This window comes from Lepisma saccharinum, chromosome 4 (assembly GCF_977018435.1).
Source record: "Lepisma saccharinum chromosome 4, izLepSacc3.1, whole genome shotgun sequence".
Classification (NCBI taxonomy): domain Eukaryota; kingdom Metazoa; phylum Arthropoda; class Insecta; order Zygentoma; family Lepismatidae; genus Lepisma; species Lepisma saccharinum.
Window position 1 is genome coordinate 84,484,477 of NC_139232.1, and position 27,098 is coordinate 84,511,574.

A 27,098-nucleotide genomic window follows, 5' to 3' on the forward strand; every position below is an offset into this window, starting at 1 on the left:
CTTAGAAAAAATATTTTTTATCGAGAAAGATAGTGAAGTGCTAAAGAAATTGCCAACAGAAAATATGGGATTTTGGGGAAGGTTTAGTATGTTATTCAGGGAAGTCTAACCCAACTACCCACCAATCTTTAACTCTACACTATGTTTTGGAAGGTTAAAATAGAAAATGTCTCAGCTAGAGGTACCAGTCAGGTGGTGACCATTTCAACACTACGCTCGCTTGAACGTAAATTATAGGATATTTTCCAACAATCATAACACATTACATATAAAAATAAAGTTCTTTGATATCCTTATAATAGGTAGCTAAGCAATAATACGTAATTTCGCTAATGTTGAGAAAACTGGCTTCTAAGAGAGCGATGCGAAAAATCCAATATGACGACGATAAGCTTTGGCCTCTACTTCGTGAATAGAATGCAGGGTATTCCATTGGAGAAAAAAGTTAAAAATTCAAAATGCAATGGCATCTATGTGGAAGGCAAACTTAACAAGCCAATGTTTCAATTTCTACTCAAAGATTGCGCAGCGGCCATGAGAGAATAGGAATTGTAACTTTCCTGGCGACTTGATTCGAACAAAGGTTCTCGGGTTACCAGCCAGGTAAAGTCGATGTTGGCTTCCAACGTTTCGAGCGCATACGTTGCGCTCATCATCAGGGAACGATTTGTGAAACGTTGGAAGCCAACATGGCTGGTAACCCGATAACACTTGTTCCGGCCATGAGAATTCTCTCTCAATTATGATTTTTCACGGAGAAGGCACAGGGGGAGCTATATTACGCTAATTGAAATTAATTATGTAGATAAACTGTGATAAGTTACATGCTCTCTCTTTTCTACCAAGAAACGCAATTTTTTAACTAACCACCATACTGAAAGAGGCACCGCAGGAATAAAACACACAAGTCATTGGAATTAATCTGGTACTTACCAGCGACGGTGAGGGTCGCATTTCTGCTCTTGGCTTGTCCCACCTCGTTCCTGGCGACACACCAATACACTCCTCCGTCCTGTTCCTTCTTGCCGTTCGTGACCCTCAGGAAGAACAGGGACCCCGTGTTCAGGAGCACCCTGTGGGACTTTGGGTCCGAGGGGGCGGTCTTCAGCAGCTCCCCGTCCTTATACCAGTCTATCTTTGGTCTGGGGTCACCTTCCGCCTTGCAGTTGAGAGTGACCGGGTTGTGCTTTTCGACAGTTTCATCAGTCGGGTGTTCCGTAATGCGTGGTGGCCTGAACTGACCTAGAAATACAGGAGAAAAGCTGTTAGATACACAGTAAAGATTGTACGAAAACTCGAGCTTCAAATAAATAGTGCGAAATCGTTGAAGACTGGTGGAGGAAGACGATTTTAATTTCCACACACACGTGTATATGTATACATGTACATTATTCTAAAATACATATTTATTACTTTTTTTACACATAGAAGTTAATTACTAAATATTTAAAATTTAGTATATTATGAAATATATATAGAAAGAAATACATTTGTAATTTTATATGTATGCCAGATATTTATAAATTAGCAAACTAATTCCTTTTCCAACTGGTTAAAAATTTCAATAAATTACGAAATACAGTAAAAAGCTTGTTAATCCGGACTCCGATATGCCGGCTTTCGCTTAATCCGGACAGGCAATAGGAAAAAAATAAAGCAGAATGCAAGGTCTTAAATGTGGCTAGAAGTCAACAAGAGAACTTCCCAAAGAAAGGCAGTCAACCACTGATGAAATTCTGCTTCCCGCAGACTTTGTACTGTACTGTATAGTGTATTTACGCCTATGCCCTTTAAATACACCATAATAAACGTGTTTTGTTGCTATAAACGGAGTTTTAATGCACTTTCTACTGTTCTTTTAGGTTATTTCAGTTAATTCTGACAGCTTATCACCCCCCATTAGTCCGGATTAACGAGGTTTTACTGTAGTTGGTTTTTATTTAGTTTTTGCTTTCTATTAATATAAATCAATTGCATTTAATTAGTTTCTCATTCTTGTTTTACTTTTATTATACACATATTGTTATTGGTGCTGATGTATAGCTTGAGAGAGAGAGAGAGAAAGCATATAACACATACAGAGACATACATTATCCTTTATTCTTTTGTCTGTTTATTCGATATTATCCTTAGTGTATTTGAAGTCAAAATTAATTGCTGATCTTTGTTATTACAACAAATATTATCCCACCAGATCACCCTTCATAGTAAAATAATGTTGCTATGAGAATAACTGAATTGAATGTGTGGTGGAAAGCCTTGACATGAGGTATTAAACAGTTTCATTGAAGCAGATTGGCATCAAGAATCAGGCACAAAATACAAACCAAAGACTTCATGAGATGGAAGAATTGCGTTCAATGTGAAAGATTTCAATTTGAGTTAATTACACTACTGAATAATATCTACACAAGGGTGTTTGACGTTTGTATCTTATGGATTCAACCGATCAGAATAAAGCATAGCAACAATAGGCTTAGTCTCAATTGTGAGGTAATTTCATTAGACTCTCCTAGGAGTTCGAGGTGGTTGTTGCCCGTGAAGACTATCCCAGAAACTTGTGCTTCAGTCGGCGAGGTTCTTTCAAGCCCAAAGATCCCACAGAGCCCAGCCGCTTTGTGTAGTAATTGAACCGAAGAAAGAAACACCAATTCTCCAGAGACATAAGGTTGAAGGCGGCGGCATAACCGACTCCAGCAGAAGCCATCGACTCCCAAGCGCATTGACGCAAGCCTCAGCGACAAAGAGGGCCAAAATCAGAAACTGATAGACATCGACCGAAGGTTTCCTTCAACTCGGCTCCCTCCTCCCCTTCACCTGTCCTTCACAAAGTTTTCCTGCCAAATTAGCGATGGGGACAAGTCCGCGGAGACGTCGGTTCATCTGGAATATGCCAAGGGTTAGAGTCCGGGGAGAGTTCTTGCTGGCGGCAGATTCGCTCTGCCTGTTGTATCCTAACCCCCAAGTCTTTCGGAACGCCATCCATCGCGTCTGCAGACAGGTCTTCCGCTATGGGACTACAATTTCGCTTGGAAACATTCCGCTTGCTCCGCTCCAAATACCTCCTGCAATTCACTCATCCCCTCCCCCAACCCCCATCCACTTCAAACCTCATGTTCTCGCACTCAACAATCCCCCCATCCCCTCCTGGTCTCTCTCTCTCGTTCGCTGTCTCTTTTCCGAACTCCCGTTCCGAACTGTGAAGTGTACTTCTAACTTGGAGTTGCCTAAAACCCACAAGGATTGCGACTGGAAGCGAGGCGATGAAGGCTTCCCCGTGTAAGTCCCGTCAATGTTTGCAACACTTTTCTCTTACGCGATTGATACGGTTGGAGTGCAAATTGTATTTTGACGGCCTCTCGAGCCTCGTTGCGGAAAGATAGGATGTTCGTAGGAATTAACAAGGTTCCCCTCTTCTCGCTTCAAGAGCGTTTCCATTCATCAACTTCCCTCTTTCATTATTGCTTACTTCTTTTTTACTCTGTGTGTAACTGTATTAAGACACTATTTTCAAACATGCATGCACAAAATATTACACGTATTGGCATAAATAACCTTGTACTGGCGACAACCAGCTGCACTCTGGGGGAAAGCTTCAGCACATTGGACAGTTAACGACCAGTGACATCCACAAGCCCCAAAATTCCATTAACACTTCCTAGAAGTTTTCGAAAAGGCCAAATTTACCGCAATGTTACCATTACATCCCTCGAAATTTACCCTTACACGCCATGTCTAGTTCATTTCTGAGCAACTTGATAACGAGTCCAAGCAACTGTTGTCGCCTTGCTTCTCAAGATGCGATTGCGTTCGATTAGATGCGTGTTGTCGCAGGCCTCTGCTACTGTCGATTGGACGATTTAGTTGAAATGGTGTTCATAATTTGTTCCGTGGCTTCTGTTATACACAATGTGGCGTCGCCTCTTCTCTTCAGTACACTACAAATTGAAAGACTCGGGAGTAGAACATGGTAAGTGACATGTTGGTCATTTCTGATTTCATTAAGAAAAAGGTTTATTTGAAGCTATACTGTAGATAAATTCTTTTCGTTTGTTTGTTTGATTGATTTGGTGTTTTAAGTCCACTTTATGCACAGTAAGGCTAATCGGAACTGGACCTACAGTTTAAAGTGGGATCCGAACCACTATACATGTGCCTCCACCGGGTATCGAATCCGCGACCCCTTTTTTAGAAAGGCAACAATGCTACCACTGCGCCATCGGGGAGGCCTTAGAGAGTATATCATTAACGTTATTTCTAAATTGGCTTCCCGATGGCGTAGTGGTAACGTCTTTGCCTTGTAATCAATGTATCCCTGATTCGATACCCGATGGAGGCACATGGTGGTTTAGATTCCACTTTAAACTGTAGGTCCAGCCCCGATTAGCCTATCGGTTCATAAAGTGTACTTAAAGAAAAACTCAAACAGAATCGACAAACACAAAGTGTTCTAATAAACTACTCCCCATTTGAATTACATTTTGGGATCTAACACGGAAGGGATTTCAACTCACCTCCAGCAGTTGAACACAATAACCACGGTTTTTCCACCGGATTCTCCTATATCGTATTTTGTGACCCTAATGATGCTTCTTTGGATATTGAAAATTGCATGTGTTAAGAATCATGAGACTTTATGCCTCCACTGAATCAAACCCAACATATACTAAGTAGTGTTAAGCGAAGGTAAACCGAAAATCAGCATACCTTTCTTAACGCCAGATGAGAATGTTGGTTTGGCCTTTTTGTGCAAAATGATGTGGCGAATGATAACATCTTTCTCTTGGAGTATTCAGCGTGTTTTCGGTTTTATTTACACTCCTCACAACAAGTTTGGAATATCATTATATTAGGCAACAGGCGTTAGGCACTGTGGCATATGTCGGCGAAAAGACGAGAACGTCCCCTCCAGAGAGATACCATGTGCTGTTGCATTCCAAGGCCGTTTCTATCACCTATTGCCTAACGTAACAATATTCCAAACATTTTTTGAAAATTATATATTGCCTGGTCTTACGTCGGGCGACTTACATGCTAACAAGGGAAGTGGGGAGCGGGGAAACGACCAATCCAGTGTGATGAGAAACACAGCAGCATGTAGAATCGGGTGTGCGCAGTAGCTCCTCCCGCGACGTCGTAACTCTCTGCACCGTCTCTGTTGTCTGGTTGGTCTGCGGTGTATTCCCCGCTCCCCATTTCCCTTGCCAGCATGTAGACCGCCCGGCGTAAGACTAGACGGGAGCTATAGTGTCTGCCGAATGTTCATTTGTAACCTGTCAGAGTTAAGTAGCATGTGATCAGGTGTCGTTAGTCTCAATATTTTACTGGTTTCTCAACTGTCACAATTAAAGACATTGTCCCTGTGGTAGCAGCACTAACGTCAGCCACTTACCATAAGAAGAAACACAACAGCTTGCCAATGGGCTAAGTGTGGTGTATTATTCTTTCCCTTCGCTTTTCTGCCAGTTTCGGCTAATTCGCAAAGATGAGGGTGAACTAAATCAATGACCAGGAGGACCTTGAACCTCCAGACTACAACCTCAGTCATAATAAGGGCTGTAATTAACATCATGCGTCTTGTCTAGGTCAAGGGGTCCTGGGTTGGATTCCCAATGTAGAGAATTAGGATGATTCTAAAAAAAATAAAGGGTTAGTTCCATTTATTCTCATTGCATACATTGCCGTTTCATATTCAATTTGTACCTTTTACAATACTCTTTTTTAGTTTTTATTTTATGTCCACTTTATGCACAAAAAATTGGGGCTAGAACTACAGTTTAAAGTGTCTCCACCGGGCATCGAACCCGGAACACCTTGATTATAAAGCGACGACGATAGCAATACACCATCAAGAAGGTCTATTTTTACAATACTTAGCTAACGTTTCAGGGTAAATGCAAGTAAAGAAGATTAACCCTTGGAGTAGTTGGGGAAAGGAATCCAGAATTAAATTTTCACATCGCGCTCTACTAACCTTCAAGACGAAATACCCCAAAGCGCTACCTTTCCACCCTCTCATCTTTAATAGAACCGCACTACATTGTTTAATTTACGTTCTCAATTGTCTAAGCAACTCATTGTCCACTCGTAGAAAGCGAAAGCTAGCGAGCGAGAGACAGAGATATTCCCCTCCATCCAGAAGGATAGGCAAGGATCGCAATCTTCCAAGCGCCATCCTGCCGCACTTGTCCTGGAAACAAGGACAATCCTCGGCTCCTGTGAGAGACACAGCCTGCGCTTTCGTGACAGAACACAATTTCTCAAATCCGTCCAAAACCAGCATGGCTGGCTCTGTCGTCCACACAAGAGATCTGTGGGAAAGACACAGCTTTATCTATTTTCCCTTGATATCTGTTCAAGTTTTATGTGTAGGGCTTTTGGGACATTTCAAGCCTGGCTTTTATTCGGTATCTTTCATTCCGCTACGCAGGCAAACGTTAATGTGATAATTCTCTCGTCTTTTGTCCGTTTTCGCCCAGCGAAACCCGAAAGGGATGCTGGGAAGAGAGGATCTGCTGGCTGGAGATCGTAATGCATGCAGATCCTCCAAATCGCTTCTTATCCCGTCGGCATCAAATGCCCATGCGTTGCGAATCGCGTATGGACGCATCGCGAGGGCGTTGGTGTGTCCACGTATGCATGACAAAGAAAAGGAGCATTTTTGCTTCTTCATTTTAAATTTAAATAAATAATAATAATAACACAATTACAAATGTCTTGAGATTTTTAGGCATTGTGTGATGATAATTTTGTAATTTACTGAATTGAAGTTCTTTTTATCTTACAAATTTAACTGTACACTTCCTAAGGTTTTTCCTATTCTAACACTATTCTCCCATCGTCAGGTTCGTTATTTTTCTTCTTTTTTTTAGCTTTTGATGATATTTTAAAGATTCCTTTAATTAAGTAAGTCATGATTAGGCACTAAAAATGCAACAGAGGAGTGTAAAGGGTTTGATTGATTGAGTTGCTGTTTAGAGTCCACTTTATGCACAGTAAGGCTAATCGGGACTGGAGCTACAGTTTAGTGTGATCCGAACCACTATGTGCCTCCACCGGGTATCGAAACCGGGACCTCTTGATTACAAGGCGACGACGAGGGGTGTTCCTTTCTGAAGATACCCAAATGTCAACTTATCTTCCACGTAGTGCACCATGGACTTCATTTTGCAGACTAACGAAGCTATGGCGTCTGGACTGACCCTACTGATAGGAAAGGATTCAAATAAATGAATTTCAAGTCTGCTTATTTGAAGCAAGTATTCGTTATTAATTTAATTCCTGCTTGGAAACCATTCAAATACGCACACTGAATAACGTCAGTGGGAGACGAGTTGTACAAAACAATTATCGCAACTGATCATTGCTAGGAAAGGATTCAAATTAAAGAAGTGGGAGTCTGTAGCTAGGAGGCGAGTAGTCTTAATCCATTATCTTCGCTAGGAAACGATTGCCAAGTCCGCTTATTTGATTCTAGTATTCTTTAAAAATTAAGTATAGAGTTTGCTGGTAGAAGATATTTCAAATAAGCAAACTAGAGTCTGTTAGCTGGAAACAAGTTGTAAAAAACAATTATCTTAACAGATCATTGCTAGACAAATAGTAAGAGGAAAGAATTGGGTGGGAGTTTGTCGCTAAGAAATGAGTTTTCATAAACTATTACCTTAAGTATTCCGTCTTTTCCATGTGTGTGTGTGATCGTCCTTTCATTAATTTCATCTTATCATTTATCCTCATAGTCGCGATTAGCCTAAAGTGTCAGAAAGGCGACGCCAAATAACATAAAAATGCGAATAAGAATATTTCAGGATGTACTTCTCTCATTTTTATTGCTGGATACTGTACATCCTAGTATCCTCGCGGAAGCATTTATGTATGCATTAGGGGAGAAACAAAGAGAAGACACATGGGAAGGGGTGTCGGCGCGAGAGGGGGAGGGTGTCATGCAATTATCTCATTAAGCAGCCAAGGCCAGGGTGACCTCCTTGCAAGCTGGACCTACAAAGGCACAAACTTCCGCAACGAACACAAGGGAGATCTGGAAATCCGCTCACCCGGGACGCACAGAGAGAAAGAATAGGAAGAAGCAAAAAATGTGGACTTCCGATGAACCTGAACAATTTATGAGCTTTATGAATGTTGCAGGAGGTTTGTAGCAGAGCGACTCGGTAAACGTTTTCTGAACACAAATAATTCAGGAGGACAAAAAAATAAAAGAAAAAGAAATGTTCACGTCTGCTTCGGCGCTCTTGAAATTTGAGTAAAGGGAAGGATTATGTCTAAATTGGTGATGCACACTTCTAGGACTAAAACAAAAGTTGATACAAAGTTATATGAAAACTGACGAACGTACTTGGGAACGTGAATGTGAAATCAGATTTTTGTATTTTCCTGATTTCTTTTCGCTTTTCTGTCACTCTTTTTGGTTAATCGCCAAGTGATGATTAGTCTTTAATTATTTTGGTTGTATGTGTTTTAATTAGAGTTGCTTTTTTTTACTTTGTTTGAACACGATTTCGTTATGGTAAGCTTATATGTATATTTGGAGGAGTTTTCTTTCAATTTCTTTGAATTATTTATTGGTGAAGGGACAAACAATAAACAGCCATGGCTAGGCCGGGACTCGAACCCTCAAACGTGACACTGGAAGTCACGCTTTGCTACCGAAATTGAGCAATCGGATATACCGAATGGAAGAATAATGACGACAATGGTAACCGCATTATCCACTGTCGATTTTTTTTCGGTGGTGGTCGAACTTCAGGCGTAATTGTGGTTTATACTGTAAATACGGTACACTAACCGAATATTACCACTCTCCAAGTATTAATTAGACAAGAGAATTACTCGAACTGAAGATGGGAAGTAACGAAAAACCTTTTCCCCTTGGATATTTGTTTCCAACTGAGAGAAAACAACATTTCATAATCAATTAATTGAAAAAGTAAAATAATATAAATAGCCCATGGAGCAACAGCCCTTGAGGGCCAAGGTCTACCTACCGACTGCCGGCCTCACTTCCACATGCATCAGAAGAGGTGGGCGAACATCCAACCAGTTACGAGGGACGTGGAGTCACCACGACGAACCCCAGTCGTCATCGTAGGTTTTCATGACCCGTTTACGATACTCATTCGTAGGTAGCTTTCCAATTCCTCACGATGATGTGTGGCCGCCGGTCTCGTACACAGGCCGAAATCTCAGGAGAAAAGTTGTTGCGCTTCCCCCAGAAGACCCGAACCAGCACTCCCGTAGCCCGAGCCCAAAGAGACAACACGGCCACGGCGAGGGACGATTTCCAAAAGTAAAAATTCATTTTCCAGGGAGAAAGTGATAATTGCGCTATTGACTTATTAAAATTTTGCGAAATTAATGAAAATCATGAAACTAAAAATTGTAATAAAAGTTCGTGTTTTTATTTACTTTAATGAAGAGTCTCTCCGATAGCGTTGTGGCAACACTGTCTCCTTGTAATCAGCTGCCTCCCTCCATTTCCGAGGGAGTCACATGGCACGGTTGTTCGGATACAACTTTCAATTTCAGCTCCAGTCTCGCTAAGCGTATCTGAGCATAGGGCAAATTAACAAAAAACAATTCTCTTGAAATGTAATTTATAGCTAATAAATTAAATTATTTTTCTCTGTTGTATGATTAACAGGTATTAAATTGAATTCCAGGTGAGGTACTTTACGGTTCTAACCATAGGAGAGTTTAAGAGAAACACGTTATTTATTTTATTTATTGTTTATCTTATCCGGAATTTTTTGAAAGTATTGGTTAAGAACATTTACAAATTCTACCACGAAATAGCAACACCTGTGTACTTGAGGAGCATCTCACACACACCTTGGTAGTTCTAGGATTGATTTAATCATTTTATAATTTGCATATTTTTGTTTACTTCATTGAATCCGTTGTTAGTCCTGACCATCTCAACGTTAACACCGTCGAACAGTCAGAGACCATCGCGAAAGAAACATGCACAGTAAGAAAGTCTCTTGTGAAATCCTAAGTGGCACGGACGTATCGGTGATTTTCCAGATGGCTGCTTTCATTGGTTACCTCGTGCAGCGGGCGCAACCAATCTCAATTAAGCATTCATTCCTGAGGGAGAAATCCCCTCCCTCAGCCGTCTTCGCCGATCATCCGTCAAGAAACGAGACAGAAGAATATGCATTCTTTTATCTCTTCATTTAAGAAGATTTTTAACCATGTGCTTCCTCCCCTTGCGAACAATTTGCATTCATCTGCATACGTATGTCATCAGCTTCTAAACACCCACCCTCGACTCCTTTTGCCTACTTGATAAGGGAGTCCCTGTCATGAAAATGCGTTTTTGAGAGCTTTTAGAAAGCTTGCGTAGTTGTAAGGACTCCTCCGTTCCTTTTTCTCCAATTTCTTTTCTGTCCTCCAGTTTGACTTTCTTCTCCCTCTTATTTTTTCCCCTTGGCTTCCGAAATGCAACTTGTATTTAATGAAAATTCATTAAGGAAGGGGGCGGAAGGGGGCTCTAGCCCGGTCTAATGCTCCCCGGCTTCAATTTGTATGCTAAAGAAGTGGGTGTCTGTGCGGTTTGTACCAATTTCAAATAAGCAGATGAATGAGCGGAGAAAAGAATGGATGCGGAAAAAAATATCTCCAAGATTCCCTTTACCTCTCCTTCCTTTCGTTAAAAGTTTAAAAGTAGGCCGCATACCCACTCCTCCCCCTTCTTAAGATCAAGAAGCCTTCAATGGCTTTTGTTTCAAAAAGTCCATTACACGGGAAGATGGGTTTAAAGTACGTATTGTTTCCTTTGAGCTATGGATGGTCTTGTGATATGGAAAATGTGTATCCGCAGTTACACAATTTTGTATTATTATGCATATATCATCCTATCAGCTCTTGTTAATAGCAATTTAATCTCGTAAAACAAACATGGTAAAAACAAGTCGATCGTGACAGTAGCTTTCGCACATGATTTTGTTCGGATGGCCTCAAAGGTGAAAGAAATACGAGTATGTTTCAGGTGAGCGCTGCTTCGGTAGTCATGATTTTATAAGATTTTCGTCTCTCCTCTTTCTCTAACACAATTTCTTTCTTCCACACTTCCTTCGTCTTTCTTTCTTATTCTCTCTTTCTCTTTCTGTCAGCTTCTTGATTTATTTCTCTCTTTATTTTCCACTTCCCATAATTACTTCTCTATCAGCTTCTTTCTTACTTTCTTCTACCCTCTGTATATACACCTAGGTATCTCACCTATCTTTCTTACTTTTCCACTTTCTCTCCTCTTATTTTATTCCTTTATTTCTCTATTTCTTCCGTACATATTTCTTCTTCTACCTCTTTATCTCTTTATTTTCATCCTTTCATTCTTCTGGTTTCTCTTTCATCCTCTGTTTCTTTAGTTTTTCCCCTTATACTTCCTCTTGTTTCTCTTTCTCTCTTTATTTTTCCATTATTTCTCATTTCTTCCTTTTATATTTCGTCTCATTTCTCTATTTTTCCTTCCTTTTCCTTTATCTATTTCTTCCTTATTTCTCTTCCTCTCTTAATCTTCATCCTTTATTTCTCTGTTTTTTCTATATTTCTTCTGGTTTCTCTATGTTCTTCTGTTTCTCTACTTCTTCCTTTCTTACTTCTCTTTCTTTCATTGTTCTTCCCTTACTTTTCTATTTCTTCCTGATATATTTATTTTAGTTGCTGTTTATTTTCTATCTCCATTCCTTCATTCTATATTTCTTCTGGTTTCTCTTCGTATATTTCCTCCTCCTATATTTCCACTTGTTTCTCTGTCTTTTCCTATTTACTTTCTTCCTATATTTCCTCCCCTTATATTTCTTCTGCTTTCTTTAAGTTTCTTTTCTTTCTTCTTCTCTGTATGTGAATCTTTCTGTACTGTAACTGGTTCTTAAATATCTCGTGTACAGTGGCGGCGATTAGTAGGGTCGATGGGGCAGTTGCTCCCCCACTTTTTGCCACTTTTGCTCCCCAAACTATGCTAAACCTTATCTGCAAAGGGAAATAAACGGTCCTTGCCCCCCAGTTTTGGCACCTTGCCCCCCCCCCCCGGTTTTGGAATCCAATCGCCGCCACTGCTCGTGTATGTTATGTGGGTGAGCTAAGATTATGCCATATTTGGCTCGAGTTTCCACTCTCGCTGTGACGCCTCTGAATTTTCGTCGGTCTTACTCTATAGGAGCACTACATTAACCTCATCATAACAATTATTCCTAGAAAGATCTCCAATTGAGAGGAAAGAGTGAAATATGTGAAAATTATCTTGCTTGATATATTCTTTGAAATTGTAAGCTGTCAATGCTTAGTATACATTATCATTCAGTTCAGAGCTGCTCTTTGTTTCGGCCAGGTTGCTCTAAAATTGCTTTGTCTGTACTCAGGCGTCTAAAGTAAGAAACTTTCTCTCAATATTAGGTCTTCTGTTTGGCAAATGTCATACAAATCGGTTTTCTTAGAACATCAAAATCCGATATTGGTCACTAACAATATTTCATTCCATGCAATACTTTGACACAGTATGGGCGATTGGGTGTCAAAACTGGGGGGGGGGGCAAGGACAATTTACTTTCTCTTGGTTGAATTACCATTAAGACGCCATAGTGCAGGGGCAAAAAGTAACAAAGTGGGGGGGCTGTTGCCCCCCAGGCCCCCTTCTAATAGTCTTCACTGCTTTGACATGAATCTTGATTTTCAGAAAGATAAGCACATATAGGCGCTCTATTTTAAGAGAATAGTTTATGATATATATAAATTTATATTTTTCCAATAAATTGAATTTAGACATTAAAGACATACCTAACCAGTATGAATGAGAAATCTCAAAAACTAAACAGATTGTTAGAATGGATTCATCAAACTGCAGTGAGAATTTTCGAGTTCTTAACCTTGAACAGATAAAGTTAATATTCTATGTGTGCGTATTTTGATCATCAAACAAGATGTTTGTATGACTACATGTTTCTTATTTAAAGATCACTAAATAATAATAATGTTCCAGCCTGGAAGTATAATATTTATAGATTTGTATAAAACTTACTCAACATTCTCTCAGTAATTGGTTTGTTTAGTGCAGGTATAGATGTCACACTGCGTTGAAAGAATTAGGATATTTTAAATCACTGTTATTGAACAATAAGCAAACGATCAGTCAGCTTCCAGACACTATTTTTTGTTTCCTGTATAAATAATAGCTTCTAAAGAATTATCAATAAGTGAAAATTTATTTATATCATGGATACCGACACTTCGTGCAAGTATGTATGTTGCAATATGATATAAGTTAATCAATACTGCACAATCGTTGCGTTGCAAGAGATTACATCCTGTTTTTTTAAGTATCGACTTCTATCTTGGCAGACTTAGGATCTTTCAATAACTACAATGTGCAATCTTAGGATCTTTCCTGGATCTTTGAATAACTACCACATGCAACAATAGGATCTTTGAATAACTACCACATGCAACAATAGGATCTTTGAATAACTACCACATGCAACAATAGGATCTTTGAATAACTACCACATGCAACAATAGGATCTTTTAATAATTACCACATGCAACAATAGGATCTTTGAATAACCACCACGTACAATAAACTGATCCAAAGAGCCTTATGACAGGGACAAAGATGTTGCATTGTATTTTGTTTATTTTACTTAATTTAAAACCCTCTATAGGTTGACGATGGACTGCAAACATTAACCACACATATTTAGATGAACTTATAATATTTCAAATCCAATACAACCGATTGTTGTTGGAGGGAGATAAATATTTCAAGCTAAAACAAAACAATAGTGTGTATTTGTACTGAAGGTATCTATCTGACTGAAGTTATCAAATATGCAGATGTAAACAACATTCAGTTCGCTTTGAGAAATACTTCTTTGTGCATTTAATGTGCAAGGACTTCTAAACACACATAAAAACAGACTTGTTACACATTTTGCATGAACATTACACACTTCATTCACATTATTTAGCAGGCAGTGGATGCATACTGAATACAGCATGTGTATAGTGATACACGCTGTATATGACTTGCAATTGTAAAAATATTCTGTGCATATTTTACACATGTTTAGCACCTAATTGTACAGTCTTACGCGTACAAGCCTTTCTTCATTTAATTCATTTCACAAGTTAAGTAAGCACGCCTGGGTAGCAGAGCAGTTAGCACAACTTACTACGAAACCAGAGGTTCTGGACATTTGAGAATCTTGCTTCTATATTTTACCATTAATCCTCACTAGCCTACAGAGGTAGAAAAGCAATCCAATAATCAAATCTAGACAAAAATACAAGATATGTAAACGCATGCATATTACGTACGCATCATAAGTGCAAATTGCGTGCCTCGAAAGGGTTGCGCTGGTTCCAGAACTGAACCCTAACAGGCGAGAAACAATAGCTAAACATCCCTTCCCAACCAGACAGACGTTTACGCCAGAGGGGGTATCAAATAGTCATTTTATTACATGAATATCAGCGAGGTCACGTTCGTAGCCGAACCACAGTCAAGTGGCGAGGGTTGAAACTTCCCATCAACCTCCCCTAACAGACACCACACCCTCCCTCGTAACTTGCCCCTGCAAACCACGTATGCTCATTTATATACAGTTTACCCCGCGGCAAGAGTAATACGTGGAAAGACGAACGCGCGGGAGTATTTAGACTCGAAAATATATACATGCATAATCTCCAGGAATGAACAGATGTAATGGCCAATATGGAACCTCTCTCCATATGGACAAGGGAGCCATCTGCAGGGGAGGAAAGGAAACTCTCAGATTGTTCCTTCACTTCCTCCATATTGCCTGATTTACGCGTCTCGTACTTTTGGAAGTCGGCAATAGCCGTGGGGGTACGCCGAAGGGAATTTGGCCATTCGTATTCTGGACATGAGTGGCCATAAAGCCCCCGTTTCCCAAGACTTTATGCGGGAAGGACAATGTTTCTCCCCCCACCCCCACCCCCTTTCAAAAAATGTGTTCCCCATTTCCTCTCCAATCATAACGCACACAGCCAAGGTTCTGCTTGTCGTTCTGGACGCTTAGCTTTATGGCCGTGGCTTAAATTGTCGATAAACATGGACTAGGTGCAATATGCCGGTATTTTCCGAAGCAATCAACTTGTGGCACGTGATTCAGGTGGTAAGTGTACCGTAAGGCTGACTTTTTCGGTAAACTAGTTTCGAGTTCCAATATTCCTTCTTTATACTCCTCCTAGAATATCATTTCAAATATAAAAAAATAGAGAATAGAACCCGAAATCTATTGTTTATAGGTTTATAGCGTAACCCATTACCTGGTCAATGATCACGTTTTGTACCTATTGTTGATTTGCACATAAAAGTAGGTAATGATAATGGTAATTTATCTTGTGTTCTTTCTATTATATACGTCACTTTCTGCCACCTTTGGCTGATCGTGACGATGAGGATGAGTGATGATTATATGAAAACACTGAAGATACAAAAAAAAACATGCTCAGACCAGGGCTCTAACACGAAACCTGAAAGGGGCTAGATCTGAGTCAACAGAAAGAACTGTCCCTCTCTCTCTCTCTCTCTCTCTCACACACACACACACACACACACACACACACACACACACATATATATATATATATATATATATATATATATATATATATATATATATAAGATGTGAAAGTAGAATCCCACACATTCACAACTTCGGCCATTTTTAGAGTTGATGTGATCAGAACCACATCCGACAGCCTTTACCATCCAAGTACCATAGGCGTCGCCAGAAATTTTTGCAGGGGATCGGGAAAATGATAAAGTTGAGTAGTAAAAAAATAATAAGTATTATTACGACTGTGATAAATGTTATTATACAATAATTATTATTATAAACTAAAAAAAATATTCGAGATAATAATAATAATAATTATTATTATATAAATGGGGAGACTCGATCCACCAAACGAGTGAATACCACCACAACTATTTTCTATTATTTCTTTTGCATTTTATGCAGTTTTAATCTGAAATGCATTTTGATATTAACTTTTGCACGTCTCGTTCAAGAAAATACTTTTTAACTGTTGGGGGATTTTTTTTCATGAAGTTTGTTGTGTGACCTCTCACCTACAACTGTAATTATTAGAATTTTGAAAACTGTGAAACCATTTGTCCTTTGGATGAAATGGTAGAATATAACCTTGTTCCTGTATTTTTCACTCAATGTTTTCCATCCAATGCATTTTAACTTTGATTTTTTTTTTGTTCAAATACTAACTAAATGAACTTTATTTCTGTTCTTAACAATGAGAGTAACACATGTTTAGATTTCTTGCATCTTTAAATGAACGATGTCAATTTCCAGGGGGGTCCATCGACCCGTTCGACATCCCCTCCCGACGCCCATGCCAAGTACTCATTTATCAGAAGATGAGTAAACCACAGAGCCCCTCCATGCAAAAGAGATGCTGGAAAAATTCCGACCTGAAAACACCCACTATGGGAGTAGAACACGAGAAAAATAGAGACGGAGAGAGAGGAAGAAGATGCACAAGAAAGACAATTCAGAAGAAACAAATACCTTATATCACTAACTGACCATTTCCACACAAGTAAAAAAGTTACAGGGAAAAATCAGACGAAATCAAGGTGACTCCATATCTCAGTTGGAAGAGCAATGGCACGGCATTACAAAAGACAAGGGTTTGAGTCCTGGTCCACGAAGAAATAAATAATGTAAAGTTTGATAACAAAATAGAAAACTACAATAAAAAGTTGAATTTCTAACATATCAATAATCCACACTGTTAGTATATTAGAAAGTGTCATACAAAATACAGACTTGCGTCTCAAATTGAATACAAAATCTATGCATAAATGGTATGCAAAAAGAAATGTACATTGACCAGCGTTAAAAAAAAAACTAATCTTTTGTTATCGCTGTTATTTTTTGGAGTGGGGCATTCACTCACTGGCGATAAATTGAAAAGAATTATTAAGCGAAATATCTCAAGCAGATAAGCACCCGAATTTAATTGTCTCTACGATAAACTCGGATTAAATCAGCAAAAAAAAGGGTTAATTCCAGGATTAAAGGATCCTGGCGCTTAAAGAACAGACCAAACCCTTCAGTTAAAATCTGCGCAACAGTCCCGAAATGGACATAGACTTTAGACTTTGGATTTGTATATTTTTTTCCCCCTGGCCTCCTGCGGTATTCTCGGTTGGCTAAAAGCTTAATAAATTCAGGATAAACGAGAGGCCGGAGAGAGAAGTGGGGGGCGGTCAAGTGTTATCGCGAGCCATTTGGTTGGGAGTAAAACTGGTAGGAGTTCACTTCCATAAAATTCACTCGGACAGGGCGAAACGAACATAACAGAACAGTTAAGGGCTCCAGCAACAGTTTAAAAAATGGAAAAGCAATAGAATGTGGGACTCTGTGAGCTCAACTGCAAACCCGTTGGGAACATCCGTATCTACGATTCTCTCATTTGGACCGTTTTTTTGGTGCATTTTCTGTTGTGTCCTATCTCATCTCCAATAGTCGAATTGAGTCAGGTTAACATACGCGTCTCTTCCCCTTCCTCCCACGTTCCGATGGCTTTAAGGAGTGGCTTTGCCGATAGAAGCCAGGAGACCGCAAAGCATAAACTGGGATAAGAGTTTGTAACATGGTCAGGAGATTGCCAGAAGGTGCATTGTTGTTTTACTCTTGAATTTCGTCGGTTATTTACTCTCTGGTTCTGTTAGAGGGTCAAGATCAATGAATCTTAGTTTCAGAATTATTTATTGTGGTCACACAGGGGAGTCATGGTCCACCAAAAGACACATCGACATGACGGGATCATTCAGGCACGGCCGACATTATTCCCGGCCTCCAATAGCATACGAGCGCGGGTAGATTTCAAGAACATGCTCGTGTCATTGGTTGTTTCGAGCGACTGCTGTGACGCGCAGGAAAGACAATCCCGAGAGCGGCCAATCACGTCGCCTACTTCCCCCAGTTACGCAACAGCCTAACTGAAAGGAACATTTTCACGCCGGAAACTAGAACGGCTCTGCTATCGTAAATTAGATAACGTAATAACAATTTGAGCCAAAATTGATCAGGATCACATCGATGGTGACATTATACCCGTAATTAGCATTCATCTATGTCAGTAGATTCCGTAGATTCTTCGATCTTTTATCATTGTGGGTGAGTTGAAAACGGAGCTATTCATTTGTTATTCTTAGGTGATCAGTAATAAATGTTAATTTAAGTTTAAAGAGATTACAAATTCTAATGTTGTGTTTTGTTTATATTTGAATGTTTCACAGATTTTACCAGTTTCCTTCTTCAGTAAGTTGTTTATTGGTTAAGGAGCCATCTGTACACACTTTTTGGAAGTACTCTACATTGATGGCAATTTTAATGTTGAGAATTCCTCATCCACCCTTGGTTTGTGCACAACAAAACCCAAGTAGCCTATATGTGAACGTCCGCAGGATTTTTTTCAAGGGGAAAGCAAAGTATTTCTATCTAGAGGGGCATATTTTTCCCATAAACACTTTCAGTTTGAAGTCATTTTCCTGCAACATCCTCATAATTATTTCCATAAATTGAGTGAAATGTAATTATGTGTGTGAAATATATAACTTTAGATTGACATTCATTTTCCAAGGGGCGCCACGGTCCCCATTGCTCCTTTCCGGACGTCCATGCAAGTATATATAACTGTATGGACCAATAAAAAAATCCTTGAAGACGGCAATAGATCAACTCTCCAAAATGTAAGAATATAAGCAAAAAAAGAACAGATGAAAAAATTCCAATTTCATTCAACGTTAGGCTTTTATGTTTGTCAGTAAAAATTATTACATTTACCAAAGAGAACACTGTGTTTTGCGGAATATTCATAACTTATGATTTGAGTTCTGGCTATGTGCTTGGAAGCAAAGAAAAAGGACTAATCCCAAATAGAAAATAAGCAAACATCGAAAACGCATCTCCAGATGAAAGAGATTTCCAAAATAAAGTCAATTTACGCATTTCAAGCCATAAGTTCATTGAAGACTGGAATATAATTTATTTAGTTTTCGGTCACTATTACACACAAGGATGTTAAGTAATATAGTTGATTGTCCAAGGTAGATTATATTATAAGAAAGATTGCTCAGGGAGGTGCAACATATTAGAAAGTGCCAACAAATATATTTCGGTTTGTAGCTCCTTTAGAATGATGATACACCTTTTTGGCACTCTTGAATTACAAAGTTTACGCCAGGTGTCGCCATTTTATAAAACTATGGACTCTTTCAACAATGGACCATACATAACATGAAGATTACATATTATTTTAATAATTATAAAACTTTAAATAGATTTTGTTTGAACATTTTTTCATATTTTCTCTGCAAACATTTCTTCTGAAACAAAAATTATTAATTCATCTCAATTACAGTATAGTATGTTCAAATTTTGTTCTGAAATTGTGAGAAAATAGTTGCAGTTGCAGGAAAATGGGCTTATATCTTGTTGAGTAGGAGATAATACAAGAAATGATACAGTTATCTATGATAAGTAGTATGAGAGAAATCGTCGAAAAATTAAAGCGAAGCATAAAATCAAACATGACTGACGGTTTTTTAAGATGGCAAATTTTCCTGAAGTGGTAAAGCTTTTGAATTCTCATGATACGTTCAAGGACAGTGAGTATAGTATGGCAGAAGGTTTCGGTTTATTCTCGTATTTTTGTCTGCGTTCAAGTATAAACGCACCAGACTAATATTAAGACTACATTTCCTTTCATGGTTAAATAAGTTTTGTATTTTTGTTCAGTACCATATCCTGAAATAAAGTTATTTCGATTGCAACAATTTTGGGCTGCCATCTGGGATATCCTGCTTCATATACTTTTGGCACAATGTAAAATCTTCTACTTTAGAATCAATTTAAACATATTGTTTGGCACCCAATTTAGCCGAATTGAATTTTTCTTTTGTTGAACTTTTGCGAGCCATAAGATATATTTTTATACGGATCTGTGACAAAATTTTTAAGCATTTTCTTTGTAGCTCAACTACCTTTAAAACATACAAGTTAAAGCAAACCTGCATTGACTCCAAGACTTCCAAGTATATTTCCAAGTTCGTGAGGTACAGTGATGGACACTTCCTGGTTGTAAAGTCCCAATGAAAGCAAATTGTCTTGCTACAATCCAGAAGTGTCCGTAAGTGTACGCTGTTGAAAGCGTTTATCATTTTCACGAAATGACAGCTTCTGGTGCAAATTTAGAAATTCTGTAGCCAACAAGTACCAACAAGGCTACTGGTCATCCCTAAAGTGTTATAAAACTAAATATACCGATTGGTACACTCTAAAAATGTACGGCCACGGGCAATTCTGGGTTGTAATAATTCCTTAGAAAGTCAATGTAACAACCTAGAAGTGTCTGTACCCCCTGATTCAGTTTCTAAGTATCTTTTCAATTTTCTTACTTCTCATTATTCTGAATGCTATATTGTTGAGATGTCGGGGACTGAAAACCTTGACATTTTCTAAGCATCGATTTCGTCAGGTTGTAAAATCCCACATCGAGGCCTGCATTAACTGAACACAGGGGATCAAGTTACCACTATAGTTTATTTCATGTCCTCCTAGATTCCTCCCCCCGTCACTTCCATGCCCCGATTTCATCTTCAGGACGCCATTCCCCTACCCACCCTCAAGCTTCAGTTTACAAAGTTCCCACCCTTGGGAGTAAATGCTACTAACAAGGCTAACTTGAGATAATATTTGTACAGCGTGTTTGTCCCCTGCATAGCCAGCCGACTACATCAACCGACGAAAATGGTAAACTCCATATCGTATTAAGAGGGTAGGGAAGAAAAAGTGGACAGCAAATGGAATGAAATGGCGGCGGCTTCGTCTTGTGTATTTCATTTCTCCTCTGACTTTTCATCCCATCCCACCATGTCCTCTTCCCTCCTTCGCATCTTACGTTCTTTTTCTTGCTTCTCTGTTTGCATTTGTTTGTTTGATGTCGAATTTCCTTCCTTGCTGCTCTCCAACAAAAAAAAACGTACCCCTAGAACGAACGGCAGATTGGCTTCACGGTCTGGGTCAGAGATTAATATTGACGTGCTTCTAGTGTCAGGGCCAAATCTATACCTTGTTTTACCCGCATCGAGGAACAAAATTTAAACCCTATCTTCTCTTGCACAGGCTGTCTCAAAAAATTTGACTCATCGTGAGTTTCTTCATTGAGGACGGCTCTGGCACATGGTATTCTGGGCACTGAATAAGCGAAAGGCAGATGACACTCCCATCTCAACTGCTGTTATCCAATGAGAACAAATTTTATCCGTCAGGTGTCATAACGTTCCTTACTGGTCTCCCGAAAAACTGGTTTCAGCCAAGCATGGAGAAAAGTGCCGACCAGTTGATGGTCTGTTACGGGATATGGAAGAATCCATTCTTGGCCCAATTCTCTTCTGAGACAGTCACGGTTGGCAAATACCTGATTAGGAAGTACTGCCCAACATTCTTAACCCATAAGCCGAGCACCCACACCGTAAATTTTACAATGTTCTACCGTTAAAATGTAACAGTTTGCCTCTTAATTTACAAGAGCGGGATTAAATCGTTTTTGTTTCAATTTGAATATTGTATTGTGCATACAGATAGATAATGATTATAAATCGCAGTTGTGTGCACCATATATATATTTTTAGAAACTGAACAATTAAAATTACTTTAATTAGGGTAACAATGTAATAACCTTGAATACTCTTTAAAATGGTTATGGTAGCTGGATGGCAGCAGAAATTGAATGTCTCACACTATCATATCTACAGTGAACTTTTTACAGCCTGGTTCCAACAGGACGACGCACCAGCTCATTGTGTCACTGTTTTGTGATAATACCTAGATCACCAGTTCCCCTTGCACCGCGTAGGTCGCCGAGGAAGTGTTGAGTGGCCGTCGCGAAGCCCAGACCTAATACCACTTGAATGTTATATTTGATGGCACTTAAAAGTCCACTGATAAGATTTGTGTTCTACAGCATCTGGGATATGGAATCTGGCAAGTTTGTCAGTAAATTGATCCTACCAGCTTCTATAAAACTCACTATGATTATGAGGTTTTGGGACACCCTGTATTAGCTTATCTTCAGATTTCTGCGCTGAAGGCGCCTTCTACACCGAATATACCCCCTTCCTGCTTACTTGGGACAAATGTCATTCTCCTAACTTACACATATGTTTAATATTCTGGCGCATGTACGTCCAGAAAGTGAGGCAAGGGGGGCTACGGCTCCCAGCAAGTGAAGTCATCCAAAAATTATATATTTCACACATATAATTTCATTTCACTTGTTGGTAATATATGATAGTTATTTCAAGTGCGTTAGAGGAACGTGATAACTTCAAACTGAAACAATGCTTTTTTGGGGGGGGCAACACTATTCTGGAGGGAAATGTACCTCGCCCCCCTCCCCCTCCCCTGAAAAAAGTACCTTGCTTGCACCTCCCAGGAAAAAAATGTTCGGCGAGAGCAACTCCCTAACATCGTAGCCTTTTAGCGACGTACAACAGCAAAAATGTTTACGGGGCGCAAGTGGTACCAGCAAGAATGTCTAATTGCCACCATATTTCAACCGATTAACATTTAATTGTTACACGTGAAGGATTATGTGGGTAAAACTCGCTTTTTTTTTATCATCGCCTATATTTTATTTTACGCACACACCCTAATAACCTACTCTCCATTTTGCTAATGCGTTGTAATGGCGGTGCCATGCTTAAACAGTGAACATCCGCTGGCATAATGCAGTCTTCTTACAAGCCTGCTGTAAATCAACGACCTCCTGATTCGATCCTTGCGTTCGGATCCATCTTGAAGGATTAATTACTTAGAGATTGATGTGCCTTTCAGAAGCTTTTGTGTACTACGTGAGTGTTGTAGTCACTGAGCTTCTTAACTGTTGCTAAATATGTGAATACTTAGCAACAGTTAAAAGCAGTGGTGAAAATGGGCGAATGCTGTTACGAGTGATTAGTACGGTGAATGCACATAGAGCGTAGGTAAAGATTGTGTTGTCAGTATTGGGCTCTGCTTCATTTACTAACGAATAAACATTCCCGCATATTATGCACGGCGATATTTGAAGGGGAATGATTTCAGCGTCCCCTCTCTCTAGTCGCTTACTCTTTGGAGGAAAAGTATATGATATTTATAATTTATGTAATATGAAGATGATTTAAGAGTAATTACTGAAATTTCCCCCGCACTGGAAATTTTTGAAATGCCACACTGATATTATAAGTTGTTCCCTTCCTTTCATAGTTAGTTAGCCCGTGACTCTACAGCCCTGGAAGGGCCTTGGCTTATCTCCCGACTGCCAGTCTCCCACCCACAATCCTACCTAGAGGTGTGGAGATCTTCAACCGGTAATGGTGTGACGTGGGGTCAGCACGTCGAACACTCAGCCGTTACAGGAGATTTCCGAGACCGGGTTACGCTACTCACTCGTAGCTCCCAAATTTCTTCATGATGGTGGGTTGCCATCGGTCCTATACACAGGCCGAAAATCCAGAGATTGAACCCAGACAGTCCCGCAGTCGGAGACCTTAGACCGCACGGCCACGGAGGACGACCCTATCATAGTTACCAACTTTATTTACAGTGATTAAATCTCGAAGATTGGCACCCAAAATCATGACGTAGCGACTTCTTGCTTTCTTTAGTTGTTCGACAGTGAATAATCTGTCAATATGTATAAAAGTAGAAAGAAATAACTAATTTAGATGTTTACAGATGTCTTTAAATTTAATTAATCTGCTAAAATTTGAAGAGAAATGCAAATCACTACATTTAACATTTTCGTTTTGAAACTAGAAAGAAGTTGAAAATAACTACACAGAAAAACAATATTTTGATTAAAATTAAAGTACCTACTAGGTAGCGTTTTTTTAAAACACATATTAACTGCAATTTTGATCTACATTTTGCAACGAAATTGAGGGGTTGCGGCTCCGGACTGTTGTGCATCCGTACCGCTGAGATAATAATAGAAAACACTCACGTAATGATTACACGTAGATTTATTATATAAAAACCTAGGTGAACTGTACACTATAGCTACATAAAAATACATAGTGTTGTGAATAGTGATCCTTTTGTGTGCAGGTGTCTGCTGTACACTCGACGTTGTTCTACTGTTTTTAATATTACTCACAGCCAAGAGATGGCACTGATTGGCATTTTACACATTGTCTTGCGATTGACGGAACAGGAGGTATCCTGTTAATATCACCATAGAAACTTTAAAACTTGGAAAAATCTCTGAAAATTTACTTTGTGTTTGAGTTTTTTCTTGGACTTAAAGATTACATTTTTTTAACATTGCATTTTATAATTTGCATGTATATTTTAATTAATAACTTTTAAGTTTAATTAGTGTGACGATTTACCGTCTGTATTTCCGTTAGCAACGTTGTCACCATTATTCTTATTTATTTTACTTCGCTTTTCTGGCACTTTTCGCTAATCGTGGTGATGAAGATGAGTGATGAAACGATGCAATTGATGAAGGAACAATAAAAAAGAACACCCATGACCTTGTCGGGATTCAAACCCGGGTCTCCTGGTGTCGTGGAGCGCTGTACTAACCACACCGCCACGAAGGTCGGCGTTCCGTTTATACTACAAAGCATGTTCCTTCAATACCCTCACCCTTCTCATGTCTTTATGTCTTTCTTGCACTCATGGGGTAGAATGTGAGTAGTGTAATTGGCTATATTATTGGCGCGAGAAAGTATGAACCCCCCTCAGGCAGATTTGCCTACACTTAAAACTTGCTCAACATGCCCATATGAGCTTTTTGCTCAAGTGTGGAACCCCATCTAATCCAAGATTTTTGTAAAAATGCCCTCGGGAATTTCCTGAGAAAGTATGACCCCCCTCAGATTGATTTGCCTACACTTATAAAAGGCACTTCTGTGAGATTGTTGTCCATAAACCTGTCAAAAATATGCCCCTCTTGATATTTTTTTTGGCCACACCTAAAACTACGCCAAACGTATTAACACACACACACACCCACCCACACACACACACACACACCCACCCACATATTTACTTCCGGTTTAAGTTCAATTGGGCACCAGGCTCAACTTGTATATCTAGTATTAAGATAATGTATTTTTTCTAGAATTGCTCTGTGACTCTCTCATTTCTTACATCATAAACATATGATTTTTCACCTATGAGAATAACACTACATATAGTGTCATCAGGGAGTGTATCGTGGAATTCACAGATAATTTTAAGGTTTGTCCTGTCATTAACCACAACTTGTTTCCTTTTTGAAGTGTTGATGACAAACATGGGTCTCTGTGTTTTGAATTCATCTGGTGTGTAATACATGTCAGTATTGCCAGTAGTGACCCTTTTGTATGCTGTAAATGCTTCATATAATTTAAGGAAATCATCCTTGGACATGTCTAAATTATAATTTTCTCTAGGAAATACCTCATTTCTGCCATTTTTAAGATATATGTTCTTGATGTTGCAGTTATCAAATCTACTTGAATTTTTTTCCTGATTATAGTGTCTTCCAGTCTGAAACAGAACCACCACAAAATCCGGCATGTCATATTGTATACTGGAGAATGAATTTGTGGCATCAAACTCATAATAAGTACCAGCGGCAGGCTTGTGTACACATTGATATGTATAAAATTGTAAAGGAATCTGTGGATTTTTTATTATATCTGCTTTGTATTTAAGAGCATAACTGGCCTCATATTCAACAACTGGGAATCTTAGCTCCATAGTCTGAATAATGCATTTGCCTTCATCAGGTAGGGTATTGGGCAGAGCTTCCCCTGTGGAGTTTATTGCACTGTACCTCATCAAAGCATTGTTATCATTGGCAGCTCTTCTAAATGTGATTCTTAAACCACCCTTCCACATAATATCTTTGTAATCTGAAAAGAATCCTGGCAGCAGGCGCATAGGGAACAGCACTGTGTGGCTTTTAGATATAATTTTATCACCAGCCTCAAATCCACCTATTTTGTAGTAAGAAGCCTCGGTTTTGGATAATTTTAGTGTGGCCAAAGCTGTGGAGGTAATGCCGGGATAATCCACTCTGTTTATAACAACACCATGCTTTCTGATCTCAATTTCAGAGAACAGATGCGGCACAAAATTGTCTACCAATCTTATATTTGAATTTGCCGGATAATCTGCACCATCGAGCTTTACAACATCAAATTTGATGTATAGATCTGCTCTGTGGGGGTGTATAAAGCCATCCCCTACATCAAGATCAACCTCAATTTCTGTGTTGGGTTGATTTAAATTTGCAAATGTCCTCCTGTTTGGAGGGAATGATTGTAGCTCATAACTCTCAATATATTCCATTATTTTTCTTGTATGTATTTTTATTTAAATATTAATTTCTATGATAGCAGTTGTTGTGGCTCCAGCAAAATCAACTAATTCTTCTTTTTCATTAGTGACCATCAATTCAATGTTATCTATTCTATTATGGCACACAGGAAAATATAATGTTGGGGATGGAGTGTAGATGATTGGCTCCATAAATTCAGAATTAGGTTTGAATGTTGCAATAATGCCAGTTTGTTTGTGAGTGCCTATGCCATTTGATTTGGTGATCATACCCTCAGCCACATTACAGTGAATATTCAGAGTCTCTATGGCTAAGAATTTAGGTATATTAATAGCAGTGTGTTTGATTTGATGGCTGGTTCAAGTTTTGTGTTGTTCTCAAAGCCTAACAGCTCTCCTATAGTACCCAGATCCACTGTTTCTGTAGCAGATACAATCTCTACTCTGTGAGTGACAGAATTTTGAGTTAATACTATACCTCTGGGTAATTGAGCATTTAGAGTGGACAGATTATATTGCCCTGGAGTGATGACAATTTTTTGATCCCCTACTGCAATTTTGTTGTTGTGGTGTGTAATATTAGGGATCAAGTACATGCCATAAAATGCTCTGAGAGCTATTGTTTTGGGATACACTATATCATCATGTAATTTGAGTTTCAATATTGAATTTTGGCTGGTGAGATGGAATACCCCCATGATGTTTTAA

At 39.1% G+C, this 27,098-nt stretch overlaps 1 protein-coding gene across 1 annotated transcript in view; it reads right to left on the reverse strand.

The window, feature by feature from the left end:
* LOC145986632 (protein sax-3-like) overlaps positions 1 to 27,098 on the reverse strand; it is a 440,100-nt gene that overhangs the window by 192,956 nt on the left and 220,046 nt on the right. The window contains exon 2 of the mRNA XM_083120875.1: positions 934 to 1,242. Within this exon, the coding sequence (XP_082977001.1) occupies positions 934 to 1,242 (309 nt within the window). The remainder of the gene's footprint in view (positions 1 to 933; positions 1,243 to 27,098) is intronic.